This window comes from Sarcophilus harrisii, chromosome 3 (assembly GCF_902635505.1).
Source record: "Sarcophilus harrisii chromosome 3, mSarHar1.11, whole genome shotgun sequence".
NCBI classification, from domain to species: Eukaryota; Metazoa; Chordata; class Mammalia; order Dasyuromorphia; family Dasyuridae; genus Sarcophilus; species Sarcophilus harrisii.
The window spans coordinates 301,971,900-301,989,877 of NC_045428.1; the positions used below are offsets into that span (position 1 = coordinate 301,971,900).

General features: G+C 36.8%; 1 protein-coding gene across 2 annotated transcripts; it reads left to right on the forward strand.

The window, feature by feature from the left end:
- Nucleotides 1-2,098: 2,098 nt before the first annotated feature.
- On the forward strand, nucleotides 2,099-15,109 carry LOC111719696 (butyrophilin subfamily 2 member A2). 2 transcript variants are annotated; one of them, XM_023499052.2, is made up of 4 exons: nucleotides 2,099-2,206; nucleotides 5,876-6,280; nucleotides 9,974-10,258; nucleotides 14,510-15,109. In XM_023499052.2, the coding sequence occupies exons 1-4, from the start codon at nucleotides 2,119-2,121 to the stop codon at nucleotides 14,542-14,544; spliced, it is 813 nt and encodes a 270-aa protein (XP_023354820.1). In that variant the 5' UTR covers nucleotides 2,099-2,118; the 3' UTR covers nucleotides 14,545-15,109. The 2 variants fall into 2 exon arrangements, with proteins under 2 accessions (XP_023354820.1, XP_031815570.1); XM_031959710.1 differs by lacking the exon at nucleotides 2,099-2,206 and adding an exon at nucleotides 4,960-5,215.
- The last annotated feature ends 2,869 nt before the right edge of the window (nucleotides 15,110-17,978 follow it).

Here is a 17,978-nt window from a genome sequence, read left to right on the forward strand (position 1 = left end):
GCATTGAGGGCCATCTCCAGTCATTCTAATTTATATCTTGCCACTGGACCCAGATGGTTCCAGAGAAGAGAACTGGGCTGGTGACTTTGCACAGCCCTGCCTCACTCCAATTTTCAGTTTTATTTTCTGGTGTTTAGAGAGTTCAAAAACTGCATTTTAGGTCTCTTTCTTCCCCCTTACCTCTATACCTCCCAGACTCCAAGTTGTGTTCTACTAGAAGTTTAGAGTAGATCTTTCCAAAATGGGAAATACTTCACTTTTTTCTTCATGCTTCACATGTGACAAGGGTAACCAGGGGCAGCCCCTGGTTGATCTGGTCCCATCACACATCCACTTAATGAAATTACAAGGTGTAGATTTTTGTTATGTTGGATCATCTCTCATGACACTGGACATGGGCCCTAGCCCTCCTTGGTGAAGGACATACATCTTCTGGAAAGATATGGTGAAGGCCTTTTTTTTTTGGTTTTCAGTGGCTAGAACTGTCTTCTGATAATCATTTAACTGAGGGCCATGAAGACGCACTCTTGTCCCGCTCTGTGTCCTACCTGAAAGACATCTGAAGAGATCTCTATACAATCTGTGATTCAAGGTTCCTGAACTTCCCAATTGCTGGGAATTCTCCTTTTCTTCCCTAGATTCTTCTCTGAGCACAATACAACAACCAGAGATTCCAAAAATCATTTTTCTGTCCCCGTTACTTCATAAGCAACATGAGGTTAAATTAGAGAGCTCTTGAGTTTGAGAGATGAGTAAAGAAAATCATACCCTGGCTGACCACAAGATCTGATTCTTATGAGTTGCTTGGATATTTCAAATGAGAGGTGAAAGCAAACTCTGTCCATAGTCCCACAAAGTTGCCACGGGCAAATTTAATAAGTGTAATGGGCATTTGGGTATTTTAAGTTCTCTAGGGATGCCTTGTATAGATTTTAACTACTACAGCAGTTAATGTAGCAGAAGAAATAAAAATCTGCTGCCATCTCATGTTCATAGTAATCTTCCTTCTAGAGGGGATCTGTGGTCTAGGGAAGACCTCAAAGGAGACAGGCTCACATCTTGAGGGTCTTGATCCCAAAGAGGGTCCGGTTCTGACCAGTTCTTCTCTAACCATGGAATAACCCCAGGGAAATTTAAACACAACTTAAGTCATGCTGATCACCGTGGGATCTGTCCAAAAGGAGCTACCCTTCCAGCTTGAGCAAAATTGGGAACTTAGACTCAAAAAACCAAAACAAAACAAAACCTTAGGTATGGCTTTTGTCCAGGATCACCCTGAAATGCAAATAATAGAGTCTCTCCTCACAAAGATGCTTACTGAACAATATGGATATCAAGTGAAAGACATATTTTTAAAAATTTCCTCCACCACAGGAGGTACATCAGATGTAAAGTTCAAAAAGTTATGCAAGGCCATATACAGATAACTTAAATCATATCAATTATTCTCACTATACTTCCCTCTCAAGAAAGGGGAGTACTCCCTAAGATAGGAAATGTCCATTTGTTAGGGTTCCCATCATTGATCTGTGCTTAGAGAAGGAAAGAGAAAGAGGAAGAAGGTGATAGCAATTGCAAGGTCTAGAAATTTTCATCTTCATGCTACATGCAAGTATGTTTCATATGACCATATGAATGAATAAATAAGTATTTATTAAGAGCTTACTATGTACAAAGAAGTATTCTACATGCCAGAGATGCAAATCCTTCCTTCTTTTCTTCCTTCCTTCCTTCCTTCCTTCCTTCCTTCTTTTCTTTTATACTAAATGTTCATACACTTACATTCTTGCCCTGACTTTAATCTTGCTGCCTCTTCCTTAATAAAATCCAAAGAGGGTTAGCAATCATTTGTTTGGAAGAAATCCTGAATCCATGAAGTATTATATCAGAAGTTATTCCTGAGCCTAGAAAAAGACTGCATATTGCATAAGGAAAGCATCATGGTACAGTATAAAGTCTTGTAAGCCTGTTTCTAGGCTTACAAGACCTGGGTTCAAATCTTTCCCTCAATACTTGCTGGGAATTTGGAGAACTGTTGGTTACTGGTATGGATCTCCCCAATCTCTTCTTCAGCATCATTGTGATCATTTTGACTAAAGTTCTCTCTTGCAAAAGCAGATGTTCTGTTTTTCCCCGTGGGATGCTTTGAGGATGTCTTCCTTTCTGGTGATGATCATCAGCATACTTCTGCTCATTCAGCATGCAGGTGAGTCGGTTTACAAAAAGGATTGTGGGTATTCCCTTGATTAACTTTGAAGTTTACCTGAGAATGGAATAGTTTCCTTCTTTATTCTATTTGTTTTTGAGAAACCCATCTGGACTATCATGTACTATCATAGGGCTTCATATTGTAGCAATCTCAAACACACACACACACACAACCCACAATGAAAAACTTTAAATTGCAGTGGCCATATTTTCTAAACCCCAAATTTGGACAGACAGCCTAACAAGTATTATTATATTCTTTAGAAAGCATTATTAAAACTATAAAAGGAAATAACACAACTGTAGAAGACTGAGACCCATTCTCCCATAGATAGATGGTTAATAACCTGAATTGAGATTTTTTTTTAAATAGGTCTGCCCTGGAAAATCCCACCTGTGGTCAAGATACTATACCTTGAAACCATGGTTGGGGTAATTCAACCAACTGATCTAACCTTTCAACAATCCTCAGGCACGCAAATATTCTCTATGACTTCCAATAATTCTTCTTGTCTCTCCAAGGTTATGGAAGCTGGATCCAACCTCAGTCCCAATCTAATTTAAATTGGCTAATTAAAATTTAAACAAAACTTATTTATCATTTTGTTGATTGTCTAGACTGAGAAAGTGATGGAGAAAAGGTTAATAATGAAGATTAAACTTAATAGTGTGTCCCATGGCATTTTGGAGAGTCAGCTGTTAAACATTTACCAGATCTATGCTTTTCTTTAATGTAGGGACAGAAAAGGATCACTCAATTGCATACATAAAATAGGAGTAGGAAGTAGCTAACCCATATAAAGAGAGTCAGAGAAAAACCAACTAACTAATTATAATTTGTGGTCCAGAATCCTAGGTATCCTTTATATGGATCTGGTCCAATCTCGAGACCTGCCCTCAAAACATCATTCATTCTTTGGTTTGCTTTTCCTATCCAAAATTCTCTCTGGGAAATTTCAGAATAGCGCTCAACAGATATGACTAATAGAGTCCCCAGATCCCATACAAACAGTGATAGTAACTATACATATGTTGATCATAGGACAACTTTTATTTCAGAAAATATAATGGCAAGATCAATAGTTGTCCTTGAGCAGCTAGATGATCTGAGTTCAAATTTAACCTCAGATACTTAATTAATAGTATGATTATGAGCAGTTAACCTCTGTTTGCCTCAGTTAATTAATCTGTAAAAATGGCTGGAAAAGGAAATGAAGTCAGGAAGAGTCAGACTTAATGGAACAACATAGTAGCCCATAACATCTTCCTCTCTTATGGGTTCTATCTTTCTTCCAGGTCCTAAAGTACTCCAAGCTAATAGTATAAGCTTGTGGTTTTAAATTTCCTTTGAAGAAAAGCAAATATGGAATTTCTGGAAAGGAATTGCCACAAAATATCAGTGATTCCACTTTCCTCCAAAGACCTGTACACATCCTGAGTATATGGACATACCCACAAGAAAAATAAACTTAGATTTGCTTAGAGGCATCCTTGGTGTATTCTTGTGGATATGGCTTAAGAAAAAACGTCTTAAATTTCATATTCTTTGGCTCAGCCTTAGAGAGGCAATGGTATAATTTCTCAGTTTGCGAGACCATAGATCTATGGACCAAATAGCTAAGTGGTGAGTTTCTGAATCCCAGACTCCTGAACATAGGAAAGAAAAGTTAAATCCTGGAATACAGCTTTCTAATGAGAGAAGCATAGATTTCCTGGCCAGGTTCATTCTTTCAGACTGTCAGCAACCTCAAACTGAGAAATCTAAGAGTTTAGCTTCCTATCTAGAGAAAGGGAAAATTTTTGATGTTGGAAGGTGATCTAATATAAAGAAATCGGAGGAGTAGCAAGGAACTTGGATAAATATTTAATAAATGCTTTTTTGGACTGATTTTTACCTTCCACTATTCGTTTTGAGTTATTCAGGCCCTATAAGTCCTTTGGAAAGGGGTTGTCTCTCTAGCAGGAGAGAACTCTGGGTGAAGACAGCATGAGATAAAGAATGAAAAAAAGGGAGGTCATAACCCTCCTAGTCAGTCCCGGTGCATATAAATTTAAAATTTGGAATATTAGACCATGAGTTGTATATTCCCAGCTTGGGAGAGCTAACTACAATTTTTCAGCATAAAATTTTCATTGTGAACATTTGTAGTTTGGAAATCTGCAAATGCTATAAATAGGGACTTGATTTATTGCTTTGTTGATTGTCTAGACTGAGAAAGTGATGAAGAAAAGGTTAATAATGAAGATTAAACTTAACAGTGTGTCCCATAGCTTTTTGGAGAGTCAGCTGTTAAACATTTACCAGCATTCCTTGTTACTTAACAAATGAGAGATTAGAGTATGGTTGTCAGTAGGTGAAGAGAGTATTATAATCACATTAGAGGGATGCCAAAAGTTATTATGAGAAAAAGATTAAATATAATAATAGCTAAGATTTATATAACATGTATTATATGCCAAACTTTGTGCATTTTTACAATTATTATCTCATTTCATCCTTACATCAACTCTGGGAAGTAATTGTTATTATTTTATAAATTTTTTTACAAATTTTTTTTTATTTTTTTACAAAAATTTATTTTGTATTCTACAAATGAGAAAACTGGGGTATATAGAGGGCATATCTTGCCCACACAGGTAATATAAAGATGTGAAATTAGATTTGAACTCGGGTCTTTGTACTGCAGGCCCAGTGCTTTATCTACTTTGCTACCTAGTAGTCTAATTATCCTCAAATATCTTTACTGAAAGTCTAGCTTCTTTGTACAAAATTGTGTCCAAAATTGTGGAATCTTACTTTTCTTAATATCCAAGTTCCACTTACAAAAAGCAAATGAAGTTTCATTTATTTGCAGAATTTCCCCTTAAAATACTCTTTTTAGCCTTTTCTCCGATAGAGATGAGCTGGATCTTTCCCACTGCCTGTGAGACATCACTATAAAATGGAGGCACAGTGTCATGGAAAAAGTACAGTGCTGCAGAGAAGGTTCTTCAACATTTACTAGCTGTATGTATGACTTAGGAGCAAATCACGTCACTCTTTTGACCTCATTTTTATCATCAATAAAATGGGGATGTTGGTTTAAATTCTTTTTAAGATTCCTTCCTTCTTAGATTTCCTGATGATCTATTTTTACTTTTTTATTTTTAGTCCAATTAGACAAGTCACCCATAATCTCAAACTAACTAGATCTTCCTCCCATCCCCTTGGGACACTTGTTCCTTACTTTCCCATTCTTTCCATTAAAAAAAAGTCCTCCCTTCTTCTATGAATCCCCATACTCACAAAATGCAGACTCTACTCTTCTACCAAATGAAATATAGTAATCTTTGAGGTCAAAAAGTTTGGCAACCAGCAAGTATCCTTTTTAGTTTCACAAGCCTGAATTCTAAGCCCAGCTTTGTCATTTACTAGCTAGGTCATTTTATTTCCTTTCTTTAGGGGATGGGAGGGTTAGGGAGAAAGAAAAGGAGGGATTTGAATGAAACATTTCTAATTCTAAAATTTCAATGCATTTCATCTGAAATTCTGTTTAGTGACATAAAGTCAGACCTCTGAGTTCCTGTAACCATTGGTCCTTATAAAGCTACTATGTCCTGAGAAATTCAGAATCATTCATTTTGTGGGCATCTTACTTAACTTTGTCTCCATCTCTGATGTTCCCAGTGGCTATCGATGAATTAAGAGTCCACCCTTACACTGATGTTACCTTGCCTTGCCATTTCTCCTTCGTGAAAGGCACAGACGACCTTGAGTTTTACTGGGAAAGAGAAGACATCGAAGAGGAATTTGAGGTGGAAGATGACAATGATTATTTCCGTTTCTTCAGGTTCTATGATTTTTTTGAGATGTTCTCAAAAGTGGTTTACCAGTTTAAAAATGACAAGGAACAAGTGGAGGAACAGAACTCCATGTATGAGAAAAGAGTTTCTGTGGATCGTGAAGAAATTTCTGAAGGAAGCTTATCCCTTTTATTAAAAAATGTGAATTTCCAGGATCAAGCAATCTACAAGTGCTTTGCTATGTCTCCAACTGGACGGGGAGAAAGTAAAATTAAGCTAATTGTAGAAGGTAAGGGAATTACTTGAAGCTGTATCTGCAAACCCTAATATTTAAATAGTGCTTTAAAAATTACAAAGTACTTTCCCTATGTTATTTAATTTGATCCTTATAATATATATAATGTATATTATATATTATATTACAATATGTCCTATAATATTTAATCCTTATAGTATATCATTTTAGATGGTACATATAATTGTTATTCCCATTTTGCAGATGGGATAAACAAGTCTGAGAAAAATTACAGAGTCAAACAGTAAGTGTTTGAGGCTGAATTTGAACTCAGGTCTGCCTTACTCCACATTCATCACTATCTATTATACCACCTAACTGCTTTTAGAGAATTTCTGAGTACTTGGTCTCAGATTCACTATTTTACTTACATTGTCAATTCATCAGTATACCTGAAATTCTAGAACTAAAAAGGTCCTTAGAGGCTATTTGGTGCAACCCTTCATGTTATGGTTGCAGAGTTATTGAACTTGCCCAAAGCTTCAGTTTTGCCAGTTAATAGCAGAATTGCAAGTAGAATCTCTTTTCTCCTACATTTAGAATCATTTAATGCCTCTTCACAAAATCTTCAATACAGAAATCTTTTCAGTCTGTATCTCTAACCCCCAACTTTCTTCTGTGATTAAGAGAGAGAGCTCAGACAGAACTTTTGGAAGATACCTTCCACTATTCGTTTGAGTTATTCAGGCCTGATAAGTCCTTTGGAAAGGGGTTGTCCCTCTAGCAGGAGAGAACTCTGAATGAGGAGTTCTACCTATATATTCCAAAATCAATTTGGCTTAAATAAACTCAAGCTAAAATATTTTCCCCCAGGCTTGTTCCTCTTTAATATTTCTCTTTTCCTGATAGTGACACCATTATTCATTGAGTTATGAACATGGTCAGGTTAATGGATTTTCTTTAACTTTTCCATGATGGAACATGCCATGCATTAGTTAGGTAATGAATTTAGAGTGCAGAATGAGTCATCTATTTTTACACATAGCTTTTGTGGGCATTTGCTTTGCTGTCCATATTTGTTATAACACTTTTTTTTTTTTTAATGAGATGGAGAGTGGAAGGGAAGGAAAATGGATTTCTGTTACCTTTCACATCTAATCAGTTATAAGATTTTGTGAATTCATCTATTAAAGCATCTGTTAAATGCCTTCTACATGACAGACATTGTGCTAGGTTGTGTAGCCTCCATTGACTATTTTGGATAGAGTGCTTGGTTAGGAATAAGGAAAATTTCTCTTCATTAATTCAAATCTAGCCTCAGACACTTACTAGTTATGTGACCCTGTTTTCCTTAGTTTCTTCATGTGAAGAAGTGAACTAGAGAGGGATATGATCAACCCCTCCAGTATCTTTGCCAAGAAAATCCCAAATAAAGTCACAAAAAATTAGACAACTGAAAACTACTGAATAACAATGAATATATCCTTTTTTCCATGTTTTCACTGTTATTATCCTAGCATATTCCTTCGTTGTCAACTGCCTGGAATATTGCAATAATCTCTTCACTTTTCTCCCCCTCATCTACATTTTTCCAAACTCCATCCAACCAATCAAAAAGCATTTATTAAAGACTTACTATATGCTGGGCATTGTGCTAGAACAGGCACTGGAATTGCATGTACAAAGAATGAGATAAATTCCTAGTCTAAGAGAGTTTATATTCTAATGGGGAAGATAACAATTATATATAAAAACCAATACAGTATAAATATAAAGTTAATACATTTTTGAGTAATGTCCAACTCTTTGTGACCCTATCTGAGTTTCTTTTTGGCAAAGATTCTGGGGTGGTGTGCCCTATCTTTCCCCAGTTCATTTTATAGGTGAGGAACCTGAGGCAAACAGTTAATGACAAAGCAGGAACTAGAACAGAATTTTGGAGCTAAAAAAGGACGCTTATTGGTTCCCAAACTGAGACAGAACAGTTAAGTAAATATTTATTAGTAAATATTTGAGGTTAGATTTGAACTCAGGGAGATGTCTTCCTTACTCCATGTTTGGCATTCTATCCGTTTTAGCTGCCCTACTAATGCATACAAAGTCCTTAAGTACAGAATAATTTGGAAGGAAGGATACTAACACATTGGGGAGGTGGGGAGTGGAATCAGAGTGGTTTTCATGTAGAAGATGGTGCTTGAGTTGCATTTAAGAGAAGAATAGATCGCAGTAGGGGGCAAGTAAGGAGAGGATGTGTTTGGGGCATTTCTGTCTTTTACACTGTTTCTGGATTAATCTAGAATGGATCCTATCAGGTCATTCCCCTGACCAAAACTCTTTAATTGCCCGCAAAACAAAGTTCAAACTCCTGCTAGTGTTTTAGATTCCTCATAATCATTACTTTCTCTTTACAGTTTTGTCTCATTCTTCTCTCCTCCCTGTATACCACCTTCTAGCCACTTGGAACTAATGTCATCCATCCCACCTGTTCTGTGCTAGGCTGCCTTTGTTAATTTTTTTCCCTCTCCTTTATTTCTGCTTTATTTGATATTCTCCCCAACATTCAAGGTTCAGGTGACATGCCATCTATTCCATGAAGACTTCTTTATTCTCTTTGGCAATAATCCATGTGTTCCTTGTTCCCCCAGGTTTGGGTCTGGAAAAGAACTTGTTTTGTTCCTTTTGTATTTATTTGTCACATATATTGCAGCCCAGGTGTTTGTGTATGTATCATATCTGAATACTAGATTGTGAAAGCCAAAAAGGCAAGGAATATATCTGTCTTAATTTTATTATCATTCTCAGTGCCCAGCAGATTTCTCTATATACAGGTGATATTTAAGTATATATTGATATTGAAAGTCAGTGCTAGAAAGGTCCTAAATACTCACTTGTAACAATTCCTTCATTTTAGAGATGAGGAACATGAGGTCTGAAGAAATAGCAAGACTTGTCCAAGATCTCATATTAGTTAACCTTATTCTCTTCCTTAAATTGTAACTCTTAAGAGCAATGGTGTGTGTTAAATTTCAGTGAATTCTCTATAGCCCTTAACATCATATTTTGTATGTCACAGACATTCATGAAATATCCGTGGAATTCAGTAGAGCTGCCCCCATATTTAAAAGGACATTTCATGCATTTCCAAATTCTTTATTTCCTATATTGTATTCATTTGATTATTGAAACCTTGAACAATTTAATAAATTAGAACTATTTCCATTTAAAATTTGTACACTGGCTTTGAGAAGGGGCTGGCAGACCTTTGAAAAACATATTAGAATTTTCCAGGAGAGGATAAAATAGCTCTTAATCTTCTCAGACTGGATGTAGAATTTGTTCCAGGGATTGCAATTCCTAAGAAATGAGGCCTGAGAGAGGCAGGTGCCCTGACTTCAGTAATCAGCATATATCAGAGATAAGCCTTGAATACAGATCTTGATTTTGAATTAACTCTCTACTTTCTACATGTACAATTTTCTTTTTATGCAGGGCTTGAAATGAAATCACAGATCCAGACCAAAATAGCAATACATAAGATTAAGGTAGAGATAGACAGCATTGTTACAAGATCAGTGGTTTTTTCCATTATGTTTCTACTCCCAGGAAACGAGTGTTTGATCACACAGCACAAGAGGTTAATTTGAAAGTCAGCCCAAGATTCCTGCTTATCCCAGAGCACTCAAGGGCAGTTATCACTGGGGCTAAAATCAGAAAGCCAATAATTGTTTTGTTATTTTGTATAATTAGATTCTGAGGAACCCCGAGTGGAATTCAAGGAAATCGATGATGAAACCGTGGCCACCTGCGTCTCCTCAGGCTGGTACTACTTGCCAAATGTGACTTGGCTGGACCGGGGAGAGAGGGATTTGTCCAATTACAGCACCGTGGAGATCTTCGAGGAGCAGATGAATGGTGCATATAGAGTGTATTCTGTCCTGAGATACCCCGTCAAACTCAATGAGAAATATGTTTGTCGCATAATAGAGACGGATGTGAATTTCCAACCATTCAGGACTATTCGCAAGTACCCTAGTAAGTGAAATTCATACTGAAAGAGACAGTGAAGCAATTGGTGATTCACCATTTTAAAAAATCATCATTAATGATAATTAACTGAATGTCTCTGTTGGGAATTCCTAGTTACTTTGACTGGAGGAAGGGGAGAATGAAGATTTTAAGAAAAAAGGAGAAAATATTTATTATTTGAGGAAAATGGAAGATGGTGGGTTAAGGGATGAAAGAAAAGTATTTCTGAATATTTCTGAGACATATAGATTAGGCACAGTGCTCAGGACCTACTAAGTGCTTAATAATTTACAGACCCATCTGTAAATAAATCCAATCTGTACTGGCCACAGGTAAGGGTCACCTACTTATATTCTAAGTAAAATTTTTCAATTAGTAATCATTTATTAAGTATCTACTGTGTGTTAGGCATTATGGTAGATGTTGTGAAAATGAAAAATAAGTCTTGCTCTCAGAAGACTTCCATTGTACTGGAGGTATACTACATTTCCATAGATAAGTAAGTGCTTTAAGGATTTGAGAAGGAAGAGAACACTAAAGACAGGGGCTTTAAGTAGGTGAAAGATCCAGATTTTTAGCTTTAAAGTTAAAATATTTTAAGAAGTGGAGATAAGTAGGGAGTGCATTGGAATAGCATATGCAAGGAGGGGAGAAATGGAATGGAGAGTATGGCTATCAGCTACCTGGTCAGTTTGTCTGGAATTGAGTGGAGTGTCATAATGTAAGTCACAATGACTGTATCTGTCAAATGAAGTATGACCACTCCTGATTGTTCCTGTTAGCACTTGTTCTGTGTTCTATGAAAGTCTTAATATCATCTTTGTTTTTGTTGAGTTGTTTCAGGTGGTCTGATTCTTTATTAGAGGTTTTCTTGGCAAAGATATTGAAGTGCTTTGTCATTCTCTTCTCCAGCTCATTTGACAGATGAGGAAACTGAGGCAAATAGAATTAAGTGACTAGCCCAGAATTACTCAGCTAATAAGTGCCTAAAAACAGATTTGAACTTGTTGAATAAGTCTTCCTGACTCCTGACTCCAGGCCTTGTATTCACTGAGCCACAACTGCCCTAAAATGTCATTAGACATTATTTTATATATATATATATTTAAAGTGTGATACATATTTGTGTGCTCTCCTTCTCTCAACATTTTCTAGTACTTTAATTCTTTTTTATTTTAAAGGGGAAAATCAGTAGATATTTGGGAAAACTTTTGAAAGGTTATTTTTGTAACCTTAATAACTGAAGACAAAAGTCAAGAAGTATCATTTTATGGTTTATATTGAGATCTCTACTTAAGTCCCCCTACAATGTCTCTTGGTGTCATGGGAGTGACCCTAGTTCTCAGAGATTATGCCAGTGATACACAGTGTTTGGCAGGCTCAACACAGCTGGAAAAACTAAAAGCAGGGATTTGATGACAGACAGAATATCTATTGTCTAAGACCAGCCTGGTTAAATCTTGGAGGCTACATCATGGTGACTTTTTAAACCACAGAAAGTCTTAGTTTTTTCCCTTTTAGGGATTATATACAAAATCATCAAAATGTTGAAATTTGCATTAGTGAAGAGAGTGCCCACTCTAGCAAAATCAGATCTTTGTGGAATTGAAATCAAGTCATAAGTATATACAAAATCCTGATAGAGCTGCAAAGCTTAGATAAAGCATAGTAGTTTTCATGAAGTTTGTATTCAACTCAGACAATTATATTAACTAAGTAATGTGATGAATGAAAAATCCCAAGAGTCAGAGTTTCTGGATAAACAATAGTCATTTTATTAATTTGGATCGCCAATAATCAATAAATCAGTGGTTAGTGGTTTCTTTCACAATTAAAGACAAAAGATGTGGAAAGCCTGAAAGTTTTAAATAATACTTAAAAGGGAATTCCCTTGACAACTGAAAAACCAAACCTAAATGGAGAAATTGGGCTAGAAGTCTTCCCTTACTCCTGTTGAGAATGTGGCTTGATCATGAGACTCAGCCACCTCCAGCAATCTATACAGGATAATCCATCTCCATCAAGATGGCTCTGGTTAGTTTTCTTCTTCATGAGCTGGTCAACATAAACTCTGATTGAGGGAATAGGAGCTTCCCTCCCACATAAAAACTAGATTTTGTTTACATTCTAAACTGAAGGAATCTCTTCTAATTAAGTAGATCCAAGATATAAAAGTATCTTAGAGTTAGGATATCATCCATCAAACACATTCTTCAGAGATTAACTTTTTACTAGAGCTGGACTTTAAATGAGGAAATAAAGGAAGAAGGTCTGGAACCCAATTGCTTATTAATATGATAGTAAAATAATAACTTCCCTCATTCATAATAGTAAATACTATATATTAGAAAATTAAAATACAAAATTCTATGCCAAGTCTGAGGATGAAGACAGTTGGAGAGATTAGGGAAGCCTTCAGGGACGAAGTGGTAATTGAGTAGAATTTTGAAAAATAGGCTAAGGTACTGGCATTTTGAAGAATGTATGGTTAAATGTGTAATACTAGAGAAAGTAGAAAACTTGAGTGAGCTTTCAGATGTCCAACGTATAGTGCATTGTCACATCATTGCATTCCAACCCATCTCTCAGCTGTACTGTCTCACTTCTATGTGGAGCTGTGCAGGTGGGATTGGGGTGGGAAATGGATTCTGATAAAGACATTTTATAAGTCAAGGAATGAGTATGTATGTCTGAACTTGTTGAAACTCACATTCCTCCTCAATCTCTGCTTGATTTCACCCTCAAGGTTGAAATATAAAATGAGCTGGCAAATGTACAATTTTTGACAAATTTGCAAGTTGCCATCAATTATTTTCTAGTGTGCGTACTAGTAGAACATACTGGATGGGGAGAAAAGGATTGGTAAGACATATTATTTTGTGATCACTTCATTAGTTCTGGGCTCTGGTCCAGCATCATATCAGGGGTGAGGTCCTGGGGCATGAAGAACAAAACACAGTGTTCCAAAGCTCCTAAATAAGTTTTTGCTCGACAATTCACTCTTTCCTCTCTGTTGCTTACTTCCAATCTATCTCTATATGCTTTTATATAGTTGTTTGTTTTCTCCTTCATTACACGATGGCCCCTTGAGAACAGGAAATATGTTTTTATTTTTCTTTATATCCCTGGTATTTAGCACAGTGCCTGGCACACAGTAGGTACTTCATAGATAGCTAATGAGTGACAGTCACTCTCTCAAAACAGCACATTTCACTTTTAGATACTTCTAATCACTATGAAGTTTTTCTTATATCAAATTTAAATCTTCCTGCAATTCTGGTTCCCACTTCTCTCCTCTGAGATCAAGCATACCAATTCTAATCCCCACTATGGCTATGTCTCCCCTAAATCTCTTTTCTAGGTTAAGTCTCCCCTGTTCTTTCAACTAATTCTCATATGGTAATGATTTTGAGGTCCTTAACAACTCTTGTTAGTCTCTTTTGGATTCTGTCCAGTTTCTCAATGTCCTTCCTAACTTTTGATACTTTGAACTGAACATAGTACACCAGGTATGTTCTGACCAGGGCACAATGTTCTCAGACCATCACTGGATTGGCCCTGTGCCCCATATCTCTCCTCAAGCAGCAAAGATTGTAGCATCTTTGATTGTCATATTACCATGGATGACTCATACTGAACTTATAGTCCAATGAAATGACCAGATCATTTTCTAGTAACACTTCTCTAGCTCTGTCCTATCCTTTTTCAAAGGGAAACAAAAAGAACCATTTTAAGGTCATTTATTCTTTTGTCTACATGCTCTTCCCCATAAACTTGGAAATAACTAAGCACTTAGAGATAACACATAGGCTTTTGGACATCACTAAGGAACTATATGATTCTGTCCCAGGGAAAGTTAAATATAGCTGGCTCTACTTTCTGTCAGTTTGACTTTCACTGATATGCTTATCAGCTAATAGCTAGAAAATTCTATCACTAGCCTCTCTACTATCTACTAATTTATTGGTTCTAACCATTAATTTGTCATTTTTAATCAATGATTCATCAGTTTCTACTATCCTTTCTTTCTTCCTTATTGATACCCCCACAAATTTAGGCAGCATCTTGCCTTACAAATTCAAGAGAACCACTTTAAAAAAAAGAGGGCTTTTCACTATAAAATAACTATTAAAAAAGTTTTACTTTTCACCCTTCTGATTTTTCTATATGGTCTCTAGAGATTTATAAAGATGAGAAGTAGGGATTGCCTCTACTACCAAACTCCTTTTCCCTAAGTTTTTCTTTTTCCTTCTCCAGGAAGAAAATTTCATCATTCATATGATTACTATTAACGGCCTGAAGAAGAACCACAACCTTACCCTGCTGGCAGCCAACCTGGTTTCCTTTTCTCAGAGGCAACAATATCCTATTCACTACTGACACAGCTTTCCAGCTTCCTTACCAACTGCCTTCCCAAGCTCAAGAAATCTCTGCTCCAGGCTCCTAATCCGTTACTATCTACTCGAACTTTTTAAAAGAGGGACTTGATCCATATTTCACATTATTCCCAGGACTTGTCTCGTGGCTTTCTCTCAATCCTTGCCTCCACATTCCAGCTCACCTTTATGTACCATCTTCCCTCATTAGAATACAAACTTCTAAAGGTTAGAGACTGTCTTGCTTATTTGTACTTGTATTAAGAATGCCTGGCACATATTAAATACCTAAGAAATGCTCTATTTGTCTGTCTGTCTACCTACTTATGGAGCAGCTAAATGGCTTAAGAGTGCCAGGTCTCAAGTCAAATTTGTAAGTTCAGATCTGGGCTCAGATACTTCCTTGCTGTATGACCCTGGCCAAATCACTTAATTCTATATTTGCCTCTGTTTCCTCATCTGTAAAATAAGCCGGAGAAGAAAATGGCAAACTACTATAGTATCTTTGTTAAGAAAACCCCAAATGGGATCACAAGTCAGACACAACTAAACAACTATCTAGCTAACAATCAATCTAATTGATTTGTCTGTTATACAAAGAAGTAAACTGGCAGCAGGTACAATCTTCACATTTGTGGTTTTATTATTTAGTGCCTCTGTATTTAGTTATGATATACCTTTGTGTACCTCCTTACATGTAATTAATTCCTCAAGTAAAGCTTAAAAGTCTTAAATGGGAAGAAATTGAATGATAATTAAAAATATGGGAAGCTATCAATTTTTCATGTATTTCTTTTATTGAGACTTATATGCTTAGTTAACTGGGCACTTAAAGCAGACTAGTCTGATGGAGAAATGCCTGGATTTGGAATCAGACTAGTGGGAGTGAATGAAAGCCAGGTTTTGCTGCAACTTGTCCAAGTATTCTCAGACAGGTCACTTCATTTCCCTGGGCCTGAGTTTTTACCTCCATAAAATAAAGGAGATGAACTAAATGAATCCCAAGGTCCCTTTATGCGATGATTTTATGATCCTATGTATGGTGCAGGAAACTTTTGAGGACTATAAAGAGCACTATGGAAGGAGGGGCATCTTCCTAAAAAGGAGTGAATGGTTGGGAAATGGTAATGCAGAGCATACCAGTGTTTTATAGGATTATATATATAGAATCAGAAGGTATCTTAGACGTCATGGAGACAGGTTCTCTCATTTTATAGATGAAAAACAGGCCCAGAGAGGTTAAGTCACACAGCTAGTAAATGTGAGGTGGAATTTGAAGTCAAATCTTACTGACTCCAAGTCCAGTTCTCTATTGTATCATATTATCTCTCAGCTACAAAACACTGAATAGCTTTAATTGGCTAAAATCTAACCTTTTAAAATTTCTTCTACCTTTTAAAAATTTCATTTCCCCAATTCTCTTGGCTCCCAGTATTTTTCTATCCTTTCTTTCACTATCTCTCAGACTAACATTCATGTGGAGACTCCAACCACCCATCTTTTTTTTTTTCATCTTATAGGGAAGGATCTTATGTGTATGTGTGTTTATATGTGTACATATATTCATGCATACACATATATACACATTTGTTTTGGACTTGTAACTGGATTTAAATGAGATAGAGTTGCATGAAGTTATTGGCTTCATTCTCTATATGAATATATACATCTATTTATTTATGTCTATATCTATCTTTATCATCTATCTATCTGTCTGTCTAACTAGCTATCCTTTCTGTGCTCAGCCTGGCTATAATATAGAAACTTCTGATATTCAGTGAACTCAAGTGATCATATTTCTACTAGCACCTGAAAGAACATCACAAGTTCAAGGAAACTGTGTCTTTTTTGTTTTTCTGCCCCCATACTTGGTGTAGTCATACCCAAGAAGTACTTAATTTAACAAATGCTCTATGTTGCTATGTCTGTCTGTTTGTCTGTCTACATCTATCTATCTATCTATCATATATCTGTCCATCTAGCTAACTATCCTTTCCATATCAACCTGGATAATATAAAACAGGAGCTTCTAATATTTAGTGATTTCAAGTAATGATATTTCTACTGGTTAAATATGAATACCTTAGCTTAAAAAGACCAAGGTCTCCCACTGCATCCTGGACCATCTCCCGTCATCCTGAGCTATATCTGGCCACTGGACCCAGATGACTCTGGAGGGGAACGTGAGCCAGGTGCCTTTGCACACCCTCCCTCCCTCCCTTAAATCCAGTTCACTTGCATGTCTAGCATCTCCTGCCTGATGTCACGGTCCTCCTGGAGAATGAAAGTAAAACAACAACCACCTCTCATCCTAACACCTCTACAAAAGGCAAAAGGGAAAACCAGGAAGCAGGTCTCATAGGTTTGGAGCAAATGATCCAGCCCAAACGTTCTCTGACTGTGAAACAAGGGTACTTGGAGCGAAACAGATGTTTCCCTTGCCACATTCCTGAGGTCAGCCTTATTCAGCCCAAACCTCTGGAGTAGGGGAGGGGAGAAGGCTGGGAAAGAGATTTGAGACTAATCTAGGCCAATTGGCCTTCAGGAAATTAACTCATTCCTGAAGCAGCAGCTCAGATGGCCAGAAGTGACTCCTACAGGCAACCAACTTGGGGGGGGGTGGGAGGGGTTGGGTTGATTTAGCAGCTTATTGTTCATAGGATCTTGGTGCTGAAAACCAAACTGGGCCCACATAACTTCTGTTAGGGAAACTAGAACCCCCTCCTGGATCCTGGAGCTAGCCCAATTGCACCAAGGTCCCACTCAAAGTAACTGTTTTCTTTGGAAAGGGTTGCCATTTTAGGTTTCTGTTTCCAGAGCACTAAAGCAAATGTCTTTTCCATAATGAAGCATTCTCTTCTTCTCTGGAAGGAAAATAAATAAAAGTAAAAATGAAGTTGGCAAAAGACTGTGGAAATAAGGTAGGCTTGGTAAACATTAAGGCATTTACTTTTCTTTTTCCTACTTCTTCAAATCATCCTACAACCTCTGATGAAGAAGAAAAATGAATTTGAAGTCAAGAGAAAGCAAATTAAGGGGAAAAGAATGAAACTCCATACATTAGTAACTTTCCTTGTGTTTGTTATGGTCATCTTCCAGGCCAAAGTACCTGCCACCTTACCTCCATTCCTAAGACTCCCTATTTTCTTTTAAGGCTCAGGTTAAATGCCTCATTCAGCAGTTAACATTTTCTGATCCCCCAATGCTACTGCCTTCTTATCCAAATCATCTTGTATCTCCCAAATTTAAAGACCCAGAGCAGGAAGGGATCTTAGAGACCATTAAGTTCAAACCCCTTTTACATACTGAGTAACCAGGGTACAGAAAGTTTAATTCTTTGCCTTTGTATC

Coding starts and splice junctions, on each gene's coding strand:
- LOC111719696 (XM_023499052.2), top strand. CDS start 2,119: ATGTTCTGTTTTTCCCCGTGGGATGCTTTGAGGATGTCTTCCTTTCTG. Junction 2,207..5,875: donor TCTGCTCATTCAGCATGCAG/GTGAGTCGGTTT, acceptor TGATGTTCCCAG/TGGCTATCGATGAATTAAGA. Junction 6,281..9,973: donor AATTAAGCTAATTGTAGAAG/GTAAGGGAATTA, acceptor TTGTATAATTAG/ATTCTGAGGAACCCCGAGTG.